General features: G+C 41.7%; 3 protein-coding genes and 1 pseudogene across 3 annotated transcripts; 1 reads left to right on the top strand and 3 right to left on the bottom strand.

Moving 5' to 3' along the window:
- Positions 1-104: 104 nt before the first annotated feature.
- LOC143664287 (protocadherin alpha-4-like) lies at positions 105-2,528 on the bottom strand. Its single transcript, XM_077137964.1, has one exon. The coding sequence runs from the start codon at positions 2,511-2,513 to the stop codon at positions 105-107; it is 2,409 nt and encodes an 802-aa protein (XP_076994079.1). The 5' UTR covers positions 2,514-2,528.
- A 3,559-nt stretch (positions 2,529-6,087) lies between these two features.
- LOC143664286 (protocadherin alpha-2-like) lies at positions 6,088-8,562 on the bottom strand. Its single transcript, XM_077137963.1, has one exon. It carries the CDS (start codon positions 8,560-8,562, stop codon positions 6,088-6,090), a length of 2,475 nt encoding a protein of 824 aa, XP_076994078.1.
- Positions 8,563-15,632: 7,070 nt separating this feature from the next.
- Positions 15,633-18,050, bottom strand: LOC143664285 (protocadherin alpha-1-like). Its single transcript, XM_077137962.1, has one exon. It carries the CDS (start codon positions 18,048-18,050, stop codon positions 15,633-15,635), a length of 2,418 nt encoding a protein of 805 aa, XP_076994077.1.
- A 5,632-nt stretch (positions 18,051-23,682) lies between these two features.
- On the top strand, positions 23,683-23,871 carry LOC143664476 (translation machinery-associated protein 7 pseudogene; annotated as a pseudogene).
- Positions 23,872-25,867: the final 1,996 nt, after the last annotated feature.

The following is a 25,867-nucleotide window of genomic DNA, read 5'->3' as shown; positions in this document are numbered from 1 at the left end:
AAAATATAGATTATTGTTTAAAATAGTAAAACAATATTAAAATTATTAAAAGCGTACTTATACTTTTAAAGTAAATAATATTTACTTTAAATATTAAAACAAAATTAAAAGCGTACTTGTAAACTAACCTTTGAAAGGGAATCCCCACTAAGGTGCTGCTGATCGTCTTTGTCCCGAGAGTCAGGTACACTGGGGCTGAAGGCCATGAGGTCGGTCTTGGGCGGCCCCTCCCCAGAGCACACCCTCTGCCGCCTCTGCTGCGAGTACGACCAGCTCCCCACAGCGCTGGAGCACACCAGCGTGGGCTTCCCCGGCCCGCACGCGCCCTCCGTGGGCACGGCCGAGCACCGCAGCGCCGTGTACAGCAGCAGCGTGAGCACCAGCAGGCTGGACACGGCGCAGATGGCGACGATCAGGTACACGTTCACGTCCACCAGCGCCGCCTCGGCTCCCGCCACGCCCGCCGACGCCCGCGACGACGCCTTCAGCGCCTGGCCGCTCTCCACCAGCGACAGCAGCACGGTGGCCGTGGCCGTCAGCGCCGGCTCGCCGTGGTCCTTCACCAGCACCAGCAGGCGCTGGCGCGGCGCGTCCGCCTCGTCCAGGGCGCGCGTCGTGCTCACCTCGCCCGTGTACAGCCCCACGCGGAACGGGCTGCGCGCTCCGCCCGCCGCCGGCTGCAGCTCGTACGACAGCCACGCGTTGTAGCCCGAGTCGGCGTCCACCGCACGCACCTTCGCCACCACGTGGCCCGCGCCCACCGACCGCGGCACCAGCTCGCTCAGCGCGCCGCCCACGCCGCCCGCGCGAGGCGGCAGCAGCGCCGGCGCGTTGTCGTTCTCGTCCAGCACGAACACCTGCAGCGTCACGTTGCTGCCCAGAGGCGGAAAGCCCGCGTCGCGCGCGCTCACCTGGAACTGCAGCAGCTCCAGCTCCTCGTGGTCCAGCGGCTGCAGCGCGTACACCTTGCCGCTCTCCGCGTGCACCGACACGTAGCTCGACACAGCGCGCTCGCCCAGCCGCCGCTCCACCAGCGAGTAGGACACCAGCGCGTTCTCCTGCGCGTCTGTGTCGCGCGCCGACACCGTGAAGATGTGGCAGCCCGGCGCGTTGTTCTCCTTGACGAACACCGTGTACTCGGGCTGCGCGAAGGCCGGCGCGTTGTCGTTCACGTCGGCCACCTCCACCGACACGCTGGCCGAGGCCGACAAAGGCGGCGAGCCCCCGTCCCGCGCTGTCACCACCAGCGCATAGGCCGACACGCTCTCGCGGTCCAGGGCGCTGTCCAGCACCAGCGAATAGTAATTCTTGAAGGTGGACACCAGCTTGAAGGGGACATGGGGCATCAGGGTGCATGTTACTTGGCCATTTGCCCCGGAGTCGCGGTCGGACACGCTGATCAGGGCGATCACGGTGCCCAGTGGAGCGTCCTCTCTTACTGGAAGCGATAGAGACTTGAATTCCAAATCTGGGACATTATCGTTGGTATCTACAACTTCCACTATAACTGTACAGTGGCCGGAGAGTGGGGGCTGCCCCTTATCAATGCCCTCTACAGGAATTTCATAGGATTTGCTCTCTTCAAAATCGATATATCCTTTAACCATAATTTCTCCAGTAATAGGATCTATGTGGAACTTGGATTTCACATTTGGTGAAATATCAGTTGAAAATGAATAAATAATGTCCGCATTCAAGCCCTCGTCTAAATCCGAGGCGTTAAGCTTAATTACCAACGTTCCGTTAGAAACATTTTCTGCTAATTTCACCGTATAGAGTGTTCTGTCGAAAGCTGGGGCGTTGTCATTAGCGTCCATCACTGTGATAAATAATTGAACGGTGCCAGTCAGCTCGGGTTTGCCTCCATCAGTGGCCATGAGCACTAAAAAAAGCTCTGGAGCTTCTTCCCTATCTAGTGGTTTCCTTAATATGAGTCCAAGACGTTTTATCCTCTCGTCAACGATTGATTTTTCCAGAGAAAAATAATCATTGGGGCTCAGTCTGTAAGTCAGCATAGCATTGGGCCCAATATCTGCGTCCGAGGCGCCCTCTAGAGGAAACCGCGAGTCAGGCGGCCTGGATTCAGCGATAAACAGATTCTTTTGTGTGGAGGAGAACACCGGCGGGTTGTCGTTGATGTCCTTCACCTCCACCTCCACATGGAACACCTGCAGCGGCCTGTCCACGATCACCTCCAGGTGGATGCTGCACTCCGCGCTCCGCCCGCACAGCTCCTCGCGGTCGATCCGAGCATTCACAAACAAAATGCCGTTCTGCAGATTTACCTCCAGAAGGTCCGCGCGGCCTTTGGACGCCACCCGGAACAGGCGCGGCACCAGCTCGGCCAGCTCCAGCCCCAGGTCCTGCGCGATGCGGCCCACGAAGGTGCCGTGTTTGGCCTCCTCGGGGACCGAGTAGTGAACCTGGCCGCTCCCCGCCTCCCAGGCTGCGAGGAGCAGAAGCGAGAGCAGCAGACACCGGGCTTCTGGGCAGCTTCCCCTGGAGAACCCCATCTCAAACACTCAGACTTTTGTCCTGTTTAAGGTATCTGGTCTCAAAGACTAGAGAAATCTTCAGACTTTTGAAAAACCAGAGCCGCCGCCATCCATTTTTCAGCGTTTAGATGATGTATGCAGCTTCTTCCAGTAAGAATAGGAAAGATTTTTTTTATTCTTTCCTCTGTCTGATCTATTTAACGGTAGAGAGCGACATCATGTGGCTCCAATCCGTAAGTATCATTCCAGAAATCCATACTCTACTATAAACGAAGTTTTATATTACTTTTTCAGCTCCTCTGCATACTTTTATAATCTTTGGAGAATAGGTCCACCTTTGTACTACTGAGGTATAAATTTTGTGTCACTAATTGAGTGTTTCACTGAAGGATGCTTTTACTCCAGTGGAAATCTTTCTTTCCTCCTGGTTATAGGCATTTCCAGAAATCCAGCTCTAGTTAATATGCATTTTGTGAATATGAAATTAATTGTACTGTTGATTGCGGAAATTGATGACAAACATATTCTTTGTGTTCCTAAGAATGCCAGAGGCTGCTATTTATGATGGTACCCTCTTCATCCTTGGATTTTGTACTCCTGGTGTTGACCAATTGAAGGAACCAATCTTTAGGGAACTTCTGATCCCCATAATAAGCCATTAAAAGAGCCATTTGAAAATGTGTTTAAAAGGAATCAGAGACATCAGCATTTAATTGAATACCTTTCTTAAGTCATCTGAGTTGAAATTGTAAGGAAGCTTTGACAAGGAAGTAGGAGGTTACAGTAAAGAGCTCATGTGGACAAGTATACCAAATAATTTTCTTCAGTGGAAACAATTCAACTCCCATGAGCAAGGCTCATATTCTATTTTGTCTCTTTATTGCCTTATAGTTTATAAGTAACTGCCTGTTCTACAATTTTTAATATGTTTAAAATTCCATTTTCTCCTGAACTGTTCATGTTTTTTAATCTAACTGAGTAACTTCCTTCTTCAAGATATTTTTTCACTAAACATACCCATTGCATCCTCATTTCCAAACTCTTCAGAAAGTAATTTCCCCCATTTTATATCCTATTAAAACTTCCCTGACCCATGAAGACCTCTCTGATCAAACCAACTAGGTAGACAGCTTTGCCTTTTTACTGTGCTACAGCTCCCAGATTGAATCACTTTGGGTCATTTATGACATTCATTCTCTTTAGTAGACATTCATATTTCATTGTTTGAAATGTGTCTTAAAAATATGGTGGCTTATGAGTGCTTACTTAATATTTACTAAATATTCATCAATAGATATGGTCCTGGTTCTCTTCAACTGCCTAACAAAATGCATTAAGTTAAGGTGGTCACACTGCTAGTCCTAATCATACTCAGGTTTAATGACTCATTTGAGTAACTTTTTAACTTTTTTACTTTTTAAAAAAAAGTTATTTTTTTTTAACTTTTCCAAAAGATCAATTTAGCTCTCCATGAGAAGAGAAGCTCCAGAGACTCTTAAAATATCAGGAAAATATAATGCCTCAGTAGCCTCTATAATTTTCTAGAGACGCAAAAAGATGTTTCTTAATCATTGCCCTAATTAAGATATATTTCAGTTGCGATATTGAAATGCTGGTTTTAGCTTAATTTTCATTCACGTTTAAGACAGTTATGATCTTTGAGACATCCTGGGTTTTAATGGGAAATGAAGATGCCCCATAAAGAGAGAACAATACATAATGGTATCCATTTTCAAACTTTCTTTGCCTTTTGTGGTGGTAAGTCTCTTTCCCCCATTTTTTTTTGTAAGATGAAGAAGATCTAATGAAAACAGCTTTAGGTTCTCTCTCTAAAAAGAGCCACACTCATAAAAAACAATTTTCTCACTGAAAACATAAATGAGAATACTTTCATGTTTTGAGCACCCAAACCTTAGATTTGAACAAAATGAGGATAGAGGTAAAATGCCCTTTAGAAAGTGAGAAGGATCCATGTCTATTCATTTTATTTCACCAAATAATTAAATGCTAAGATGAGGGGATGCAACGGGATTAAAAAAGGACATTTATTGGGGGCTTATTCAGTATTCACTTAGCACAGCAGCAATACATCTCTAAAGAGAAAAATGAAAAAATCTTCCAAATTTCTTATTAGCCAAGAGTATTGTTAGTTAAGAATTTCAAGAGGAGAACTCTTGAAGGGTGAAATCCCCATGCTCTAGGAGACAAGGACTTCAGATGGCCCTATTATTTACGAGATGATAATGAAACCTAATAAAATAGTTAACTGAGTTTGGACATGCTGTGGCTAAAAGTTGATAGACCATGGATGGCACATGATAGAGCCAGAAAAGAAACAAGAAGTGGGAAAAGGAAATAAATATAACTATTTGCTATTTTATAAGTCTGACTCAGTACCATGTCCTTGAGTATTAACCAGGCTTCAGCTGGTTTCTAGTTCTATCCAGTGGCAGTAAAACTGAATGGATATCCAACTGTTTGGAAATGACTAACTACATGGAGACATGACTGGAAAATGGTCTCACTTCAACTTGATTTGGTACCAATTATTTGAACTTTGGACTTACTGCACAGCACACATTAATAGTGTTATATTCAAAAGAAGATCACCACCAGGGACATTGATTTATAGAACTCATTTGATATAGGGATTCTAAATATTGCATGCAAAATAGATTAATGTTTAATATATTTGCCTAGTTGGTATAGTTTTTAAATTAACATATACAGTACTCTTCTCAACAAATTCTTCATATTCAAAATAATTCTTTACAAGTTTAACAATATTCTTAACAGGAAGAATTTTTTTAAATGATGAGATACTGAAGACACTATTAAATTATTCCTTCCTATTATTATTATTATTATTTTGTATAGGCAGGCACCGAATCAAACCCTGGTTTCCAGTATGGCAGTGCCACTGTGGCCCGCCACTGTGCCCCACCCCCTATTACTTTTTAGTGCTTACTAATAAATATGAGAAACTGAAGATGAAAAGGACAATTCTTTTTAAAAATGTTATTTTGTTGACTTTTGTTACCCAATTAAGATATCTAGCAGCTGTAAATAGTACAGTCAGATGAGCACACAAGACTTAAATCACATTCAAGCAGAAAGGGGGGTCTGAACCTCCAGACAAATGGAATGCGAGTAAAAGAGGGTTCACAAAGAGCAATAGGTTTAATAACCTATATTTGAGACTGAAGGTGTGAACGCATAATAGAAAAGGAGTATTGGGCATTTAGTGTGAACTCATGACATAGGCCAATGACATTTGGACTAACATCTAGTAGTAAGTCTGAATGAAAAATGACAAAAGGTTTTGCACTGTTTGGCAGGGATTAGTACACCACAGCGAATTGTATGCAAATTCATCCAAAAAAAGATATTTAATTTTGAATTCAGGTTTTAGCAATAAAATAATCCTGTTACCACAACCAGAACTAGAAAATAAAACTACAATTGCGGATCACTACCTATTGTTGACTCGGTTAAAAAGCATTAGTCACAAGAAATGTAAAGGTATTTTAACCACAAAATCACTACCTGGAAAGCAAATTTACTGAAAACGTAAGAGTAGCACAGTAACTATTTAAAATGCTTCCAAAGGAGTGAAAGTATAACGGAATAAAAAAATTAGGGATATTTTTGAAAGATAAGAAAAGTTACTCACTTTCGGGGAAAGATCCACGCCCACGTTCAGCTGCTCATCTCTGTCTCCACTAAGTGGACACGGCGGAAGGCTGGGGCTGAAGGCCATGAGGTCGGTCTTGGGCGGCCCCTCCCCAGAGCACACCCTCTGCCTCCTCTGCTGCGAGTACGACCAGCTCCCCACCGCGCTGGAGCACACCAGCGTGGGCTTCCCCGGCCCGCACGCGCCCTCCGTGGGCGGGGCCGAGCACCGCAGCGCCGTGTACAGCAGCAGCGTGAGCACCAGCAGGCTGGACACGGCGCAGATGGCGACGATCAGGTACACGTTCACGTCCACCAGCGCCGCCTCGGCTCCCGCCACGCCCGCCGACGCCCGCGACGACGCCTTCAGCGCCTGGCCGCTCTCCACCAGCGACAGCAGCACGGTGGCCGTGGCCGTCAGCGCCGGCTCGCCGTGGTCCCTCACCAGCACCAGCAGTCGCTGACGCGGCGCGTCCGCCTCGTCCAGGGCGCGCGTCGTGCTCACCTCGCCCGTGTACAGCCCCACGCGGAACGGGCTGCGCGCCCCGCCCGCCGCGGGCTGCAGCTCGTACGACAGCCACGCGTTGTAGCCCGAGTCGGCGTCCACCGCGCGCACCTTCGCCACCACGTGGCCCGCGCCCACCGACCGCGGCACCAACTCGCTCAGCGCGCCGCCCACGCCGCCCGCGCGAGGCGGCAGCAGCGCCGGCGCGTTGTCGTTCTCGTCCAGCACGAACACCTGCAGCGTCACGTTGCTGCCCAGGGGCGGGAAGCCCGCGTCGCGCGCGCTCACCTGGAACTGCAGCAGCTCCAGCTCCTCGTGGTCCAGCGGCTGCAGCGCGTACACCTTGCCGCTCTCCGCGTGCACCGACACGTAGCTCGACACGGCGCGCTCGCCCAGCCGCCGCTCCACCAGCGAGTAGGACACCAGCGCGTTCTCCTGCGCGTCCGCGTCGCGCGCCGACACCGTGAAGATGTGGCAGCCCGGCGCGTTGTTCTCCTTGACGAACACCGTGTACTCGGGCTGCGCGAAGGCCGGCGCGTTGTCGTTCACGTCGGCCACCTCCACCGACACGCTGGCCGAGGCCGACAAAGGCGGCGAGCCCCCGTCCCGCGCTGTCACCATCAGCGCATAGGCCGACACGCTCTCGCGGTCCAGGGCGCTGTCCAGCACCAGCGAATAGTAATTCTTGAAGGTGGACACCAGCTTGAAGGGGATGTGGGGTGTCAGGGTGCATGTCACCTGCCCATTGGCACCGAAGTCACGGTCGGAGACGCTGATCAGGGCGATCACGGTACCCAGTGGAGCGTCTTCCCGGATGGGAAGTGCGAGAGATGTTATCAACAGTTCTGGTGTGTTATCGTTGACGTCCACAAGTTTTACAGAAATTTTACAGTGACCAGACATTGATGGATTTCCTTTGTCAGATGCAATGACTTGAATCTCATAGGATTTTTTTTCTTCATAATCTAATTGTCCCGTGATTCTGATTTCCCCAGAGTTGGGATCTATTTTGAATTTGATCTGTGTAGTGGAGGGCACATCATTACTGAGTGAATACACAATCTCGCCGTTTGATCCTTCATCCGCATCAGAAGCATTAAGTTTAACTACTAAGGTTCCATTTGCAGTGTTCTCTAACAGTTGTACTTTGTAAATTGATTGGTCAAAACTAGGTTCGTTGTCATTCACATCTAATATCTTAATAAGCATTTGAACCGTGCCTGTGAGTTCAGGTTTGCCCCCGTCAGTAGCTACCAGTAACAAATGAACCTCAGCAGTTTCTTCTCTGTCCAGAGATTTCTTCAGCACAAGAGACAGTGATTGGCTTAGTTCATCATTTGTCTGTGTGTCTAGAAAGAAAAACTCACTGGAGCTCAGCTTGTAGGAGAGGAGAGCGTTTACTCCGATATCTGCATCAGATGCTCCCTCTAGAGGAAACCGCGAGTCAAGAGGCCGAGATTCGGGAAAACGGAGAGTCTTTACTGTCATTGGAAATACGGGTGGGTTGTCGTTGATGTCCTTCACCTCCACCTCCACATGGAACACCTGCAGCGGCCTGTCCACGATCACCTCCAGGTGGAGGCTGCACTCCGCGCTCCGCCCGCACAGCTCCTCGCGGTCGATCCGAGCATTCACAAACAAAATGCCGTTCTGCAGATTTACCTCCAGAAGGTCCGCGCGGCCTTTGGACGCCACCCGGAACAGGCGCGGCACCAGCTCGGCCAGCTCCAGCCCCAGGTCCTGCGCGATGCGGCCCACGAAGGTGCCGTGTTTGGCCTCCTCGGGGACCGAGTAGTGAACCTGGCCGCTCCCCGCCTCCCAGGCTGCGAGGAGCAGAAGCGAGAGCAGCAGACGCCGGGCTTCCCGGCTCCCTCTGATGGAAAACACCATTACCAGTACTCAGTGAGTTGATCAAATTAGAAAATCATATTTTTAAAAAATGTAAATATTGTCTCCTATTCTCTGCTCTAGTTCTGCTGCTTTTCTTATTGTGCTGTTTCTCTGGAGTGACAACGGGGCATCCGGTATTTTTTCTTCCTAGAAAACACTCTGTGGTAGGCAGCGACATCATGTGGCTAAAATGTAGGCTCTACCTTTTATCGTGTAGATGTAAACCTAGATAATTTCCTGGTGTAATTTTACTCATATCTTCCATCTTGGAAAAAAAAATCTATTTTAATCCCTGAAACTTAATTTCTTATCACTTCTTCAAACGAAGAAAAAGGGCATTTTAGTTCATTGAAGATGTACTCATGTATATCTTTGTTGGTTTTTTTTGTGATTTGATTTTTAAAAAGTATTTGCAGATGTTTGGAAGTTACTTCGTTTCTCGTTTGGATAACATACACTTAATTTAGGATTATCTTTTCTAATATATTTGGATTTTGATACAAGAACAATACAATTCACCTTTTAAAATGTTTATTCAATAATTCCTGTTTTATTAATTCTTAGCTGTCCCTTTACACACTCAAAAATATGGAAATAGAATAAAGATAATATGAGGATGAAATAAAATGAATCCCAGGATGGGGTCATGTACAAAGTACACAATAAAAGATCATTTTCAGATACGCTAAGTAGGCCACAAATTTTGTTTTTAGCTTCCTAGAGAAAAGAGGAAAACAAAATTAATGCAAGATTCAATGTATAAAAGAAAGCAAAATTCTTGCTCAAGAGAAGCCAGCTTTTCTTGGTACTGCAACCAATAATAATTTCTCCTTTAAATCTGGAAGATACTCTGGAAGTATTTAAGTATCAATCAGTCCTCTAATAATGAATAAACTGACAAGCAAAACAACAAAGGATCACTTATTGGCTTATACATGGAAATGGGTAATGATTTACTGGTTTCAGGCAGAGCAGGATCTAAACACTTTAATAATGCCATAAGGAAACTATCTTCTTGCCTGTGGGTTCTTTCCTTCAATGTTAACCTTTTTCTTGGATAAGCTTTTCCCATATGATGGCAAAATCGCCAAAGCAGCTTTAAGGCTTACACTTTACCAGTTTAGCAACCCTCAACAGGAATGGTCTTTTTCCTAATAGCCCCAGTAAAAATCCTATATATCACTACTTCCCTTGACTAAGTTTGGATAATATATCTCTCCTTCAGTCATTAGTTGAGATGGTTCTCACATTAGATAGACATATGTCACTTGTTCATACCAGGAGATGGAAACAGATGCACCTAAACTATGTGGACTGAGAATGGTGACTAGTTCTTGTGGAGACGAAGGTAAGGCGGCATATACCTATATTCTCTTAGCATTTAAACTGATTGTACATAGATACAGACTATCCATTACCTCATTACGTATGTGACATGCAGTAATTTTTGTATACGATCAGTAGCCAATATAGCAAAATGTCATGTTGACATATTAAAGAATTATACACAAAATCCAGATGTTAGATCAGGAAATATGGCTTGCTTGAGGCAGTTTTTGCAATCATATAAGGAAATTATGCTGGATTTTCAGAACGACATGTTCAGGAGTATAAGAGACATTTTGTGCTGCTATTCAATCTAAAATATCTCCTTCTGCCCTCAGAGGAAACATAAACACATATCCTCCAATGGAGAAAGGAGACTGAGAAGTCATGCTCAACAAATATCCCCTATCTTGACATCTCTTGGTATCCGTTGCTAAAATTGTATCCTTTACATCTATGAAAATAAACTGTCAGTTCCACAAGGTTCATGTGTCTGATCATTTATTATTGCAAAACCTTCAACCCAGCTTCCCACAAAACTACCACAAAGCTCCAACGAAATAAAAGGGGGGAAAGGGAGAAGATGCCAGGCAAGAAACAAAAGAGGTACTTACTATATTTTTATTATAGTTTATTACTTTTCTTCCTCTAGCTTTGATATGTAAGAAGAAATCACTATAAGACCATTTCCCCCCATTGACTCCAAGTTACCTAATCTACTAAATGGCCAGATGCCTTCGTAAAAATGTCGATAATAATGTTCCCCTGTTAGTTGTATTACTTGTTGAAATGCTCTCCTCTTAACACTTATTGTTTATATTCATCTTACTGGCAGTGGAACCCCAATAAATACATTGTATTGCATTGAATAGTTCAGGCTTCCCTCTAGAATAAGCACAAATGTATTTCTTGAACCTGCAGAGTCCTCTGCAGTTACAAAAGACTCCCTATCATAGCCTTTTCTCCATTATGTTGGTTCAGCATCCCAGACTGCTTTGACCTCATGGCATCTCAAAATGTGCCTCCATTTATCGCTGCAACAGGAAAAGATAGTAGAAGAAAGCCTTACATTGGCAGTTACACACTCTTGCCTGGAAGTAACGCATATAATTCACATTTCACTGGTCAAAGAAAATCACATAGCCACGCTACCTCGAGGCAACAGGGAAGTGTTTCTAGAAGGAGAACACTTGGTATTGGTAAGCAGTACCAGTGGCTAGCAAAATAAGTTAATATTTCAGATCTTCATCTATTTGTATTCTTGAATGATCACAAGTCTTGAATGGGCCTCAAATGATACCTTACTTTTTACTTATTTATTATTTTACTGGAAAACAAATTAGAATTCTAATCTTAAAGAGGACATTTTCTGGGAACAAGGGAAGACATCATGAAATAAAATCTTCTCAAGTGGTCTCCTTTTATTTCAGACCAAAAAAATGTTTCCCTATCGATGAAATTATATTAGTATCATCATACAAAGTTCACTTGAAAATAAAATTACAATTCCTAGAACCATATTCATGAAACCAAAACTAATTACTGAAACTAAATAATCCAAATATAATAATTTATGTTTTATCAAAATTTTACTGAAGTCATGATAGCTTTTGTTTCCACTGGGGAGTTTAAAACCTGGAACCTGCATAAGTAAACGAAAATAGCCCTGTTATCCTCAAAAAGCCAGCACAATCATAAAGGTCATGTTTTTTACCTAGTTTTTCCAGATAGATAACACAGATGGGAAGCTGCTAACCTTAATGGATAATGAATATTAACCGAAGTGAATCCAATTATGCAACAATGGTTATAATCTGGTAATAAGATCATTGCATATATAACTTCATCTTTCGAGGATAGGTTATTTTTAAGTCAATAGGTTTAAGTCTATAAATTTCTTAAATGGATGAAAACATGTCATGTTACGAAATAAGCACTAAATAATAGAATCTGCCATAAAACTATTTACTCTAACGCTAAAGTATTCAATGAATAATGAATGAATCAGAGGAAAGAAGGTGGAAAAGTGGGAAAATAAAGCAACTGGTTTGTCTTTAGAAAGAAGAAAAGCAGCAATCTATACATTTCCTGGAAGAAATATGATGAAGAAAGACAAAACTACTGAAGTTGTGTTTACTATTCAGTCTCAATGGGACAAATACCTTCACTACTGAAGGAAAATCCATTCATGTTTATAGTAAAAGAAATATTTTTAAAATAAAAATACCACTACTCAATCATCCTGTCTCACATTTTAGAAGGACCTTTCATAAGAAAAATTCTTTTTTCAAATGATAGAATACTAAATTCACTTCCTTTGATTTCAATAGTGATTGATATTTGAGATTTACCTCCAAGTTACTATCTTCAACAACCATCACAGGACAGAAAAAGATGTTTCATTGTTCTGAAAATATAACGCATCAATCTAAAATTTCATTTTTGATAGTGATTTTAATGCAATTGTGTGAGGGTACGCCTGAATACCTTCAGACAAAATTTAAGAGGTTTTTGACACTCAGCAAATGATACTCAGTTGCATTAATAATCTTATAAACCTCTCATACTGTTAGATAATTGGTGTTTCAACCTATATTCATTCTTTTAAAAACAAGTTGTACCATTTTAGCTTCAAATGCCTCTAGATAAAGTTTTTCTGGCTTGACATATCTTTATCCTTTCCATACTATTCATGATTTTCAGTTTGGTCTTAAAACATGGTTTCCTTTATTGCTCCCAATTGCTTGTGCATTTTAATTGCCCTTTTTTTATAGGGCATTCTCCAGCTACATGATTCCATTTCTCTGTGCTGAGGCAATAAGTATTACACCTAGTTTTCTGAGTACTACTTGCATAAAGAGAGAATGACTTAATTTGCTTTATTTTCAGAAAACTTGCTGGTAACATTCAGTATTTTATTGCCTAATTTTTGAAAGTCACAAATAGAAGATTTTCCTTTGTAGATGCTTTGGTTAGAGAAAGAAAACTGAAAAAGCAGCATTACACCAAATCCAAGTCTTTTAACATCTACAATGTGTTTTAAAATAGGTTAAATATGAATCCTTTGAAGACAGGACTCTTGCCTATCTTGTTGCTGTGTCCCTGGGTTTACAGCAGGGTCTAACTTACCTTAGGTGTTCTAGTTCGCTAGCCGCCAGAATGCAACACGCCAGAAACAGATTGGCTTTTAATAAAAGGGGATTTATTTTGTTAGTTCTTCAGAGGAAAGGCAGCTAACTTTCCACAGAGGTTCCTTCTTACGTGGGAAGGAACAGGACGGTCTCTGCTGGCCTTCTCCCCAGGCCTTTGGGTTCCATTCAACTTTCCCCGGGGTGATTCCTTACTGCATCACCAAAGGCCTGGGCTGAGCTGCGAGTGCTGAGATGAGGGCTGCTTAGGCTGTGCTGCGTTGGGCTTTCTCATTTAAGCACCAGCCAATTAAGTCAACCGTCATTCATTGCAGCAGGCACGCCTCCTAACCCACTGCAGATGTAATTAGCAACAGATGAGGTTCATGTACCATTGGCTCATGTCCACAGCAACAGAACTAGGTGCCTTCACCTGGTCAAGTTGACAAATGAATCTAACTACCACAGTAGGCTCTCAATATGTACTTGTTGAATGGATCAGTAAGTAAATTCTGAATGTCTCTAGAGGCGATCCTAAGCCTAGGATTAATATCATTAGCAAATGTAGCTATTTGGATATAATTATGTGAGTTGGGGATAGAGAAATTATTTTGTGACTCTCTAATCTATTTTTTCCAATTTTATAACCCTGCAAAGTTTAACTCATTCTTAAATGAACTGGGAAGTTTTCTTGGCAGCTTGACTCTAAAATTATTTTTTTGCTGATTCTTGCCAAAAGGTTGCATGCATATGATAATATTTGAAAAGTTAAAGAAACATGCTTACAAACCATTACATACAATCCAAATCTCTGGAAATTATATTAATTTCTCATGGAATGCTTTAACAAAAGGATTTTCATGTGACTTTCTCTGTATGTTTATTTGTTTTAATGTTCATTTAATACTTGTGTAATTTCCAAATTAAATATAAGAAATAAAATTTAACATTACAGCTCCTGACTGAATGGCTAGTAAATGCAGTAAGTCTGTATAAAATATGTTTCTGCTGATTTTACAAACTGCAATCAAGCATATTGTCCAGTATATTTCCAGCCCTTACACAATGATCAGTAATCAAACCTTCTTGGAATTTATAGCAAGAAGAGAATTTTTATCTCCTGAAAAAATAATTCAGAATGCTTTAATTTATTATTTTTAATATTTCTGGATTCACTTCCAGGAAGGTGAAATTCAGTTTTGCACTTAGCCCAAGATTAATTTTGGAAAAATTGCTCCCACCTTCCTCTTGATCTTTTATTTCATTTTTTAAAACAAATTTTCAAAATTTGCTTTTGCATATTTCTTCTACTTGCCAGCTACCTTAAAAATCTTATGAAAGGCAATGAAATATAATAGGACCAGCAAATTTTGGATATCCTTGGGAAATCCAAAATGTGGGAAATGCGGAGAAGACTTAAAAGAAATACCGAACTTCAATTACCTGACCCTTAGGACCACAATTCATAAAATGAGACTAAAGTATCTACTTCACTAAATCATTGGAAAAATTAAGCAAGGTAAAAATAAAGAACTTTGGTACATTTGTGGATTAATGGGAGGTGTTCAATAAGTGTTTCCTAACTGGATACGCTAAATGACAAATTCATTATTAAGACTTCTAGACCCAGGAGAACTCAAGGTCAATGGCAATAATGACCATGAAGTCTTGATTGTATGTTTTAAAATGGAAATAAAAATATCACCCAAAAAATATATTTTTAATTACGTTTGTTAAAGATATTGTTTTTATTGCCCACTTTAAAACATAGCCACCTTAAGAGAAGGGATTTGATTTCTATAATTTTGCCACATCATCATTTGTCCAGGACTTGGCATTTCACTAGGAAATGTAAGGTAACAAGTAAACTTAAAATGTCACTGTATTTGACCACACCGAGATCCTGTTTAAGCATTGTTAAATAGAGCAAAATAGTTGCCTGCATTGGGTGTTGCCAGGAGCAACCCCTTTCTGAGAAATGAAAGACACTTTCCAAAAGACAAAGCAATTGATCACAGGGACAAGACTGTCTTAGACCCAATAAAACTACAGTTTGAGCAAACTCTTGGACATTTAATTTTCCAAGCAGTAGAGAAAGACTATCATAAATGGATAAATATATCATACTAGCCAAAATATAACAGGTCACCATTGTATAAGACCCTCTTTTATAATAAGAAACTTAAATGTCAACCAATCATTGTAACTTCCCACTTGGAAAACTTTTTTTAAGTGCCATTTTAAGCAGCTGTGAACAGATGGCTATTGAAACTCTCATTCTGAATTCCTTGGTTTGACATCTCCCTGATTCTGCAATTTCTCTTTCAATAAATCTGCCATTTTGATTATGTTGGTGACTTTGCTCTCTTGACAAAATGGCCAATCCTATGTAGTTTTTGTGTTTAAAAATTCTTATTTCAATCAAGGAATATGACAATCTGTCCCTATATTTGTTGGTTTGTTTCCAAATTCCATTCAAGAAACAGCTGTGAGGAAATAGAATAAATATCTACATTAAATCGCAAGATTGGTCTCAACATTAATGAACACTTTATGTAAAAATTTTAAATTGACATTTGAAAAAATAACTGGATAAGTGAAATTTTAAAAATTAAGTCAAAGCTTGAAAGTTGGACTTACATTACTGGAAAGATCCGGATTTGCTTCTGGATGTTCATTTCTTTCCGCCATGTTTAGATTTGGAGGTTGGCTGGGGCTAAAGGCCATGAGGTCGGTCTTGGGCGGCCCCTCCCCAGAGCACACCCTCTGTCTCCTCTGCTGCGAGTACGACCAGCTCCCCACCGCGCTGGAGCACACCAGCGTGGGCTTCCCCCGCCCGCACGCGCCCTCCGTGGGCACGGCCGAGCACCGCAGCGCCGTGTACAGCAGCAGCGTGAGCACCAGCAGGCTGGACACGGCGCAGATGGCGACGATCAGGTACACGTTCACGTCCACCAGCGCCGCCTCGGCTCCCGCCACGCCCGCCGACACCCGCGACGACGCCTTCAGCGCCTGGCCGCTCTCCACCAGCGACAGCAGCACGGTGGCCGTGGCCGTCAGCGCCGGCTCGCCGTGGTCCTTCACCAGCACCAGCAGGCGCTGGCGTGGCGCGTCCGCCTCGTCCAGGGCGCGCGTCGTGCTCACCTCGCCAGTGTACAGCCCCACGCGGAACGGGCTGCGCGCGCCGCCAGCCGCCGGCTGCAGCTCGTACGACAGCCACGCGTTGTAGCCCGAGTCGGCGTCCACCGCGCGCACCTTCGCCACCACGTGGCCCGCGCCCACCGACCGCGGCACCAACTCGCTCATCGCGCCGCCCACGCCGCCCGCGCGAGGCGGCAGCAGCGCCGGCGCATTGTCGTTCTCGTCCAGCACGAACACCTGCAGCGTCACGTTGCTGCCCAGGGGCGGGAAGCCCGCGTCGCGCGCGCTCACCTGGAACTGCAGCAGCTCCAGCTCCTCGTGGTCCAGCGGCTGCAGCGCGTACACCTTGCCGCTCTCCGCGTGCACCGACACGTAGCTCGACACGGCGCGCTCGCCCAGCCGCCGCTCCACCAGCGAGTAGGACACCAGCGCGTTCTCCTGCGCGTCCGCGTCGCGCGCCGACACCGTGAAGATGTGGCAACCCGGCGCGTTGTTCTCCTTGACGAACACCGTGTACTCGGGCTGCGCGAAGGCCGGCGCGTTGTCGTTCACGTCGGCCACCTCCACCGACACGCTGGCCGAGGCCGACAAAGGCGGCGAGCCCCCGTCCCGCGCTGTCACCACCAGCGCATAGGCCGACACGCTCTCGCGGTCCAGGGCGCTGTCCAGCACCAGCGAATAGTAATTCTTGAAGGTGGACACCAGCTTGAAGGGGACGTGGGGCGTCAGGGTGCACGTTACCTGCCCGTTAGCATCAGAATCGCGGTCAGATACCGTGACAAGGGCGATGACCGTTCCGAGTGGAGCGTCCTCTCTGATGGGCAAAGACAGAGAAGTGATCCCCAATTCCGGGGCATTATCATTTACATCCAGCACTTTCACTAAAACCTTGCAGTGATTTGACATTGGAGGACTTCCTTTATCAACTGCTTTTATTGGAATTTCGTAGGATTTTGTTTCTTCGTAATCCAGTCTATCATTTAGCGTAATTTCTCCTGAGCTGGAATCAATTTTGAATTTTTCTTGAATGTTAAGAGAAACATCACTACCAAAGGAATAAATGATTTCGCCGTTGAGACCTTCGTCAGCGTCAGAGGCGTTTACTATGGTCACTAACGTCCCGTTTGCTGTGGTCTCTAGTAAGTGGACCCTGTACACGGCCTGGTCACACAGTGGGGCGTTATCGTTAACGTCGAGCACCGTGATTAGCAGCTGAACTGAACCTTCCCGTTCTGGTTTGCCCCCGTCAGTCGCCGTCAATAATAAATGAAGCTCTGGTGTTTCTTCTCTATCCAGAGATTTCCTCAATTTAAGCGAAAGTGACTTGCTCAGTTCATCACTTGCCTGAACGTCCAAAGAGAAATAATCATTGGCGCTGAGGGTGTACGTTAGAAGAGCGTTGGCGCCGATGTCTGCATCTGCAGCGCCTTCTATCCGAAAATGCGAATCCAGCAGTCTAGACTCCGGAATAAATATCCTTTGTTCTCTTCCTCGGAAGACCGGCGGGTTGTCATTGATGTCCTTCACCTCCACCTCCACATGGAACACCTGCAGCGGCCTGTCCACGATCACCTCCAGGTGGAGGCTGCACTCCGCGCTCCGCCCGCACAGCTCCTCGCGGTCGATCCGAGCATTCACAAACAAAATGCCATTCTGCAGATTTACCTCCAGGAGGTCCGCGCGGCCTTTGGACGCCACCCGGAACAGGCGCGGCACCAGCTCGGCCAGCTCCAGCCCCAGGTCCTGCGCGATGCGGCCCACGAAGGTGCCGTGTTTGGCCTCCTCGGGGACCGAGTAGTGAACCTGGCCGCTCCCCGCCTCCCAGGCTGCGAGGAGCAGAAGCGAGAGCAGCAGACGCCGGGCTCCCGGGCCTTCTAGCCACGAAAACAGCATCGCAAAAAAACCCCACCTTTCATGCAACTCTCACCTTCCTTCAAAAATCATACTTTTTTTTTTAGTTCATTTTTTCAGTCATTTATCTCGCTACCGTTTCTGTCTTCTCCCGGTGACAAAATGGAGCGTCCTCCGTTTCGTTGGTGATCAGTGCCTCATTCCCATTGACACACTCTGTGGTGTACAGCGACATCATGTGGCTAATGGTGTGAATTTTATTGTCCATTCATTGATCTTCCAAAATATACAATCATTTGTAATTTACTCAATGCAATAATTTTCAATTGTATGTATTTTAAAGACTACGGACCTTTCAAATTTCATTTGTGAGTATGCATTTCAGGATTTTCCTTTAGTTATTATCACAAAGATACTGGAATTGGGGAAATTCGGGGTATACTTAAATAACCTTTCAATACATCTTTTATTTAAAACGATTTATCAACGCATATGTTTTTATAATTAAATACTTTTAATTGAACACTAAAGTTTTAAAAGAAGGCACGTTGTGACCATTAAAATTCACTTTATTCTGGGATATGTGGAATGTTCATTTTTAGAGTGATATAATGTATAAAGTTACCAGGTACTTTCATAGGCTTTAAAAAAATTCTGGAATACATGAAAACGCCTTCAATGTTGTATGAACACTTACATCAGGTTCTGATCATTTAAATGTTAGAATAATGAAATTTGGGAGATTTCCCTTTTTGCTTCCTACGTATTGTAATGATCTATGCACTGAATTTATAACTTTGTCTTCCAAACAGAATAAGTGTCCCTTGGATCTTCATTCCTTCATCAAATTTCCATCCGTAACTTTTTTCTTGCTAAAGTAAAATAGTGTCATATTTTAGTAAAAATAATATGACTACTAAATCAATATGAAGTATACTCATATTTGAGAATCTCAATTCTTAGTCAAAATTAAAATTTTAAATTCAATGTGAAAATTGGGATTTTAGATAAATAATTTGAGAATAACCTATTAATAAACATGTTTCACTCTCAGTCCAATTCATAATCAGAACCCCATAGTTACATCCAAATTTTGACAAAATTGATCAGAAAAACTATCACCAGTTACTTTAAAAAAGAATAACTTTAATATTTCTACTTTAAGTACTAAGGCTATTTTAATATCCATGTTTCCATAATGTGAAAGTCCGAATCATTGTTTCCTTGATAATTGAACTATGGAGTTATCTTATTTTTAAATCAGCTTTATACTTTTTAAGAGTTCAGAATAGTAGAAACTTTATTATGAAAGATCTAGCAATATAAAATACATGAATATCCCCTTATTCCTAAAATGAAGCAAATTCAGAATTTAGGCTTTTCTAGATGTTAGCAGATTTGAGCAATACATTCAACATTTGAATATGCAAGATATTTTAATATGTTTCCTTTGAAACATTTTATTATGAACAATACTTAGAATGAATGCCAACCACATCCACTGATGTTCAAATATTTCACATAAAACTCTTGCATTAAATATACTTTTATTTCTGGATTTAAAAGCATGTTTTCCCAAGCAGGCCATGGTGGCTCAGCAGGCAGAGTTCTTGCCTGCCACATCAGAGACCCGGGTTCGATTCTCGGTGCCTGCCCATTTTAAAAAAAAGAAAAAAGCGTGTTTTCCCTTTTGAAATATTCTGTATTTAGTTGAAAATTATATAATTACCATGCTGCAATATTGAGAACTCCAATGACCTTATCTTTAAATATAAGATAATTGTAACCACTGACCACAACCATAATCCAGTCTTAAGTCTTTCTTTTTTTTTTTCCATGGGCAGGCACCGGGAATTGAACCCTGGTCCTCTGGCATGGCAGGCAAGCATTCTTGCCTGCTGAGCCACCGTGGCCCGCCCAAGTCTTTCTTTTGATGCAAACTGTAATTAGAAGATATTCTCACTTACCTTCAAATGTCATTTAAAATGGTGAGATGACATTTAATTGAAAAATAAAACATTAGTTAACCATGAACTTCATTATCATGATGGTGAACATGAAAATAAAAGGCTACACAATACTATTATCAAGGAAAACACAAATAGGAGCATAAATCCTTGAAAACAGTGTTACAAGGTTAACAATTTCTTGACAAGTGAGACTCCATTGCAGAGAAAATGAACATATGAAGGGAAAGCAAAATCGATGAAGTTGTGTTGAAATTAAATGCTTGATGAGAGAAACATTCAATGAAATAGAAAATTCCATTGCCTCAACATTAGCATGTAGCATGAAAATTAGCCTTCCCATTATTACTGTTACTGTCTCACTTGGAATTTAAATGTTTTGTTTTCATATTACAAATATTCCAGATGATAAGGACTTTTTTATCTTTTAATTTCTCCTGATAGTTGCTGCAGGTAAGTCTTTGGATTTATCATCTGAAAGTGACAACTTAATTTCTCAAGTAGTTTCTTCCCTCCTAAGAAAATTATCTCCCATTAAGTGCACTGACCTTAGATTAGATATCAGTGTATTAGGAAAATAAATCAAAGTCCTTAGACATTCAGGAAAAATCCCCCCATTGAAAACATATTTCATTATATTTAAAAGTTAAATTTTAAATACAGATAAATGGGGCAGAATCATATGTTGATTAAACCGTCTTTAAATTAGATTGCTTTATCCCCAACTGTTGTACGCAATGACTGCTTAAAGAATTGGAAGTTTTCATAAGATACAGAAAGAAAGAGGGCATGTGCTAAATTGGGAGGAAGCTCTCTCGCTGCTCAGAGTAAACCTATCTGAATGGAAGCTACCATTAGGCTAAGTGCATAGGCTTCTTCAGGTAAGGTAAGAGAAAGTCAGAAAAAAAGATAAGAAAAAGATATAGAAAATACTGAGACGAATCCTGAAACAAGCTACACAATTTTAATTAAGGGCAATGCTTTTGGCATAAGCAAAACAAAACAAAAACTCCATGTAGGCCAAATTTCTGCTTCTGGAAGGATAGACATACTCTTCCTTATTATTTCTACTAAGTGCAACTAAAACACTCTGGACATTATATGTAAAACAAACATAAGGAAACTATGAAAGGTGGGGAGAAGAAGGCAGACTGGTTAAGGACCCCAGGTTCAAAGAATGACCCAGCGGTGAGTTCCTGGGTTTTCTTTTTTGTCTCGTATATCTTGGACTGGAGTAGAAGAAGCCAGCAACCTGAGAACAGCAACAGACACAGAAAAAAGGCCCCAAACCTGCTCTGTTTAGCTCAAGGACCAGGGAAGGGGCAGCCTGGCAGGACTAAAAACCTTAGACAATAACCACTCTATTCCAACCAAATGCTACAGAAAAAAAAATTGTGGCCTCACCCACTCCAGCAAAGGCTAAATGGGAGCCTAGACTTCTACTCTGGGAGGCTGTAACAAGGTACTCCAACAATTCCACCTGTGTGGTGCCAGAGAAGACCAAAAAAAGGACGCAAGGACTCTCACCCCCACCAGCCTATAATAATGTTTTCTTTACCTTCTTTCTGCATCAGTGGAGATCATGGGGGGAGACTGGACACGTGAAATGGAACTCCCACTCCACCCAGAAATGTAAAAGACACTCCAGTCAAGTGTTGATGGAAGGGGCTAAATGGAAATTTGAGCTTCTGCCTGAATATGACAGTAACAAGGCGGTGACCAGCCTCACCCTGACAGAATGGTATCAGAAGAAACTAATTAAAACAGAAGGTTTAAATAAGATCCAGAGTCTCATAATATAATATGAAAATGTCCAGGCTTCAATAAAAAAATCTCCCATTATATCATGAAACAGGAAGACCTCAAACTAAATGGGAAAAGACAACCTATAGATGCCAACACCGAGATGACAGCTTAATATATTAGAGATATCTGACAAAGATTTTTTAAAGCAGCCATCAGAAAAATGTTCAATGAGCAATTTCATACAAATTGAGTCAAATAAGAAATAGAAAGCCTCAGCAATGAAAAAGAAAGTCTCAGAAAAGAAATAAAGGATTAAAAAGAAAAATCAAATAGAACTTTTAGAACTTAAAAATTCAATAACCAAAATAAAAAGCTCATTGGATAGACCCAAGAGCATAATAGAGGGGATAAAAAAAGAAATGGTAAAGTAAAAGACAGAGCAATGGAAATACCCAATCTGAAAAATGGGAAGAACACAGAATGAAAAAAAAAAGCAACAGAAACTAAGGTACATGTGGGACTATAACAAAAGTCGTAGTACTCATATCACTATAGTCCCAGTAGGAGAACAGAAAGAGGGTGAGGCTGAAAAAGTACTTTAAAATAATGACTATAAAGTTCCCATATTTGGTAAAAGTGATTCAAGGATATCAGTGAACCCCAAATAGTATAAACCCAGGGAATTCACACTGACACCTCATAGGCAAACTTCTGAAAATAGAAGACAAAAAATCTTGAAAGCAGCAAGAGAGAAAGGACACCTTACCACATAGAAAAAACAAATCTTATGACAGTAGATTTCTCATAAGAAACTATGAAGGCCAGAAGGAAGTGTCACTATATTTTTAAAGTTCTGAAGAAAAAAAAAAAAGAACTTTCAAATTTGAATCATAGACTCAGCAAAAATATCCCTTACAGAGGAAGTTAGAAATCAAAGCATTCTCGCATGAAATAAAACTAAAATAATTTGTTGCCAGTGGCCTACGCTAAAAAAAATCACTAAAGGATGTTCTCTAAACAAAAAGGAAATGATAAAGAAGGAATCTTGGAATATTAGGAATTAGAGGATATGGTAAGCACAATAGACTGTCCTTCTCCTCTTGAGTTTTCTAAATTATATTTGATAAGGAAGCAAAAATTATAATACTATCTCATGTAATTCCTAAATGAAATTTGGGAGAGTAGAGGGATTTAAGGAAGGTAAATGCATAAATTTCACCTGAACTGGTAAAATGATGACACTTATAGATTGTGATAAGCAATGTATATACAATGGAATATCTAGAGCAACCACTAAAAACGCTAAACAAAGAGATACACTCAAAAATACTATAGGTGAAATAAAGTGGAGTTCTAAAATGTGTTTAAGTAACCTACAGAAAGACAGGAAAAATAAAACAGAGAAATAAAAAATAGAAAGAACAAACAGAAAACAAAAAATAAAATAGAATACATAAGCCCAACATATCAATAATTACGTTAGATGTAAATGGTCTAAATATGTCAATTAAAAGTCAGAATAGATTTTTGCTATATTCTGACCAATTCCATGCTATCTACAAAAAAATTTCACCTCAAGTATAATGATAAAGGGAGGCTGAAAATAAAAAGATATGTTATGCAACCACTAAACGAAGGCCAGCCAGATTGCTATATTAATATCAGCTAAAGTAGAATTTAGAGCAAAGAAATTTACCCAAGACAAAAGGGGAAATTATAAATAATGAGAAGGCCAATACATCAATAAGACACAGCAATCCTCAATATAATGCACCAAATAGCAGAGGTATCGTGAAGAAATATGTGAAGAAAATCCTGAGAGAACTGTAAGGAGAAACAGACCAATCCACAATTACAGTTGTTTCAGTTTGTTAAAGCTGCCAGAATGCAATATACCAGAAACAGAATGGCTTTTAAAAAGGGAATTTATGGCAGGGTCTGGGGAAGGGCTGTCAGGCACCATGTCCAGCTGTGAGGGTGGCAAGAAGCCCCTGAAGCAGCCCAAGAGGAGGCCAAGGGAATGAATGAGGAAGATAAGGCTTTCAAGCAGAAACAGAGAAAACCAGAAGAAACTCGAGAAGCTAAAAGCAAAAGCTGCAGGAAAGGGCCCTCTGGCCACAGGTGCGATGAAGAAATCTGCCAAAAAGTAAGCTGCTCCTTGTGCCAGAGGCCATGGTGACTTTTGCTTCCATTCCTGTTCATCTGGATCCCCTGCTGTGACTACAATGAAGTTTTGTCTTGGAGTCTATTGTACATTGAAGAATAAACTTCTGTAGAAAAAAAGAAACCACATAATGGCTCATTTCTCATTAGTTCTCACTTTGCCACACCTACTTTAACCGTGAGATCACAGTAAGCCCAGTCCAGAATCCTTCCACAGTCTGCTCTTTAGTCTTTGTTCTGCTTCAAATCCTGGACCACCTGGAATTAAATCAACTCATTTGAAAAAAAAAAAAAAGGTGGGGGATTATTAAGTTACAAGTTTACAGTTCTAAGGCCATGAAAATGTCCAAATTAAGCCACCACAAAGAGGTTAACTTCATCCAAGAAAGGCTGATACCATCCGGAACATACCTCTGTCAGCTGGGAAGGCACATGGTGACATCTGCTAGCTTTCTCTCCAGGCTTCTCCGTACATAAGGCTTCCCCAGTGGTGTTTTCCTTCTGTGTATACAATGTCTCTGGCTGTGTGGGGTCTGCTGCTTTTTCCAAAATGGTTCCCTCTTAAAGGACTCTAATAAGCAACCTCACCTTGAATAGATGGAAACACATCTTCATGGAAACCACCTAATCAAAAGGTACCACCCACAGTTGGGTGGGTCATATCTCCATGGGCACAATAAAAAAGATCTCACCCAGCAATATTGAATTAGGATTAAAGAACATGGCTTTTCTGGGGTACACGACAGTTTCAAACCAGCACACAGTTGGGGACTTCAACATCCCTCTGTCAACATTTGATAGAACCACTAAACAGAATATCATCAAGACAGAGAAGAACTCAGAAGTGTCATCAACCAACAGGATTTCATTGACATTTATAAAACACACCACCCTACACAGCAGAGTATACATTTTTTTTTAAGAGTCCATAGAACCTATACCAAATAGGTCCTACTTTGGGTTATAAAACAAACCTCAATAAATTTAAAAGACTTGAAATCATACAGATTGTTCTGTGGCCACAATGGGATTAAATTATAAATCAACAACAGAAAGATAACAACAGCAAGTCTCCAAACATTTGGAAACTAAGCAGCACATTTCCGAATACTCCATGGATCAAAGAGGAAGTCTCAAGAAAAAAATTCAAAAATACAGTGAACTGGATGAAAATTAAATACAACATATCAAAAATTTTGGAACAGAGCTTAAGTAGTGCTGAGAGGAAAATGTATAGCACTACACATTATTAAAGAGGTAAAGTCTCAAATCAATATTCTAAGCACCAATTTCATGAACTTAGGAAAAAAACAAAATAAACTGAAAGGAAGGACAAAGAATGAAATAAGGTAAAAGCAGAAGTCAATGAAAAACAATAGAGAAAATAAATGGAACAAAGAAGTGTTTCTTTGAAAAAATTGATAAAATTGACAAACATCTTACAAGACTGACAAAGAAAAATAAAGATACAGATTATCAATATCAGAAATTAAACAAAGAATATCTTTACAGACCCTGCAGATATCAAAGGGATATTAAAGAAACACTATGCAAACCTCTACCCATATAAATTTGGCAACTTAGAGGAGATGGATCGATTCCTTTAATAAACACAAACTAATACACTCAGCCGATATGAAATAGATAATTTAATATTGCCATGTTTCTATTAAAGAAATTGAATTCATCATTTAAAAACAACTGAAATGAAATCTCTGGGCCCAGATGGTTTCACTGGAGATTTCTACCAAATATTTAAAGAATAATGACCAATTATACAAAAATTTTCAAGAAAACCTGTGCAATAAGGTAAGAAAAGGAAATAAAAGGCACAAATTAAAAAAAATAAAGCTGTCTCTATTTGTAGATGGCATTATTATTTACTAAAATCCCAAGGAATATACTAAAAATTCCTAGGATAAATGAGTTCAGCAAGGTCACAGGAAGCAAGATAAGCAAGATGTGTATGTTGAAAACTACACA

This window comes from Tamandua tetradactyla, chromosome 20 (assembly GCF_023851605.1).
Source record: "Tamandua tetradactyla isolate mTamTet1 chromosome 20, mTamTet1.pri, whole genome shotgun sequence".
Taxonomy (NCBI): Eukaryota; Metazoa; Chordata; class Mammalia; order Pilosa; family Myrmecophagidae; genus Tamandua; species Tamandua tetradactyla.
This window is presented reverse-complemented; position numbering and strand designations above follow the sequence as displayed.

Excerpts from the sequence above, each read along its gene's own strand:
- LOC143664287 (XM_077137964.1), bottom strand. The coding sequence starts at position 2,513 with ATGGGGTTCTCCAGGGGAAGCTGCCCAGAAGCCCGGTGTCTGCTGCTC.
- LOC143664286 (XM_077137963.1), bottom strand. The coding sequence starts at position 8,562 with ATGGTGTTTTCCATCAGAGGGAGCCGGGAAGCCCGGCGTCTGCTGCTC.
- LOC143664285 (XM_077137962.1), bottom strand. The coding sequence starts at position 18,050 with ATGCTGTTTTCGTGGCTAGAAGGCCCGGGAGCCCGGCGTCTGCTGCTC.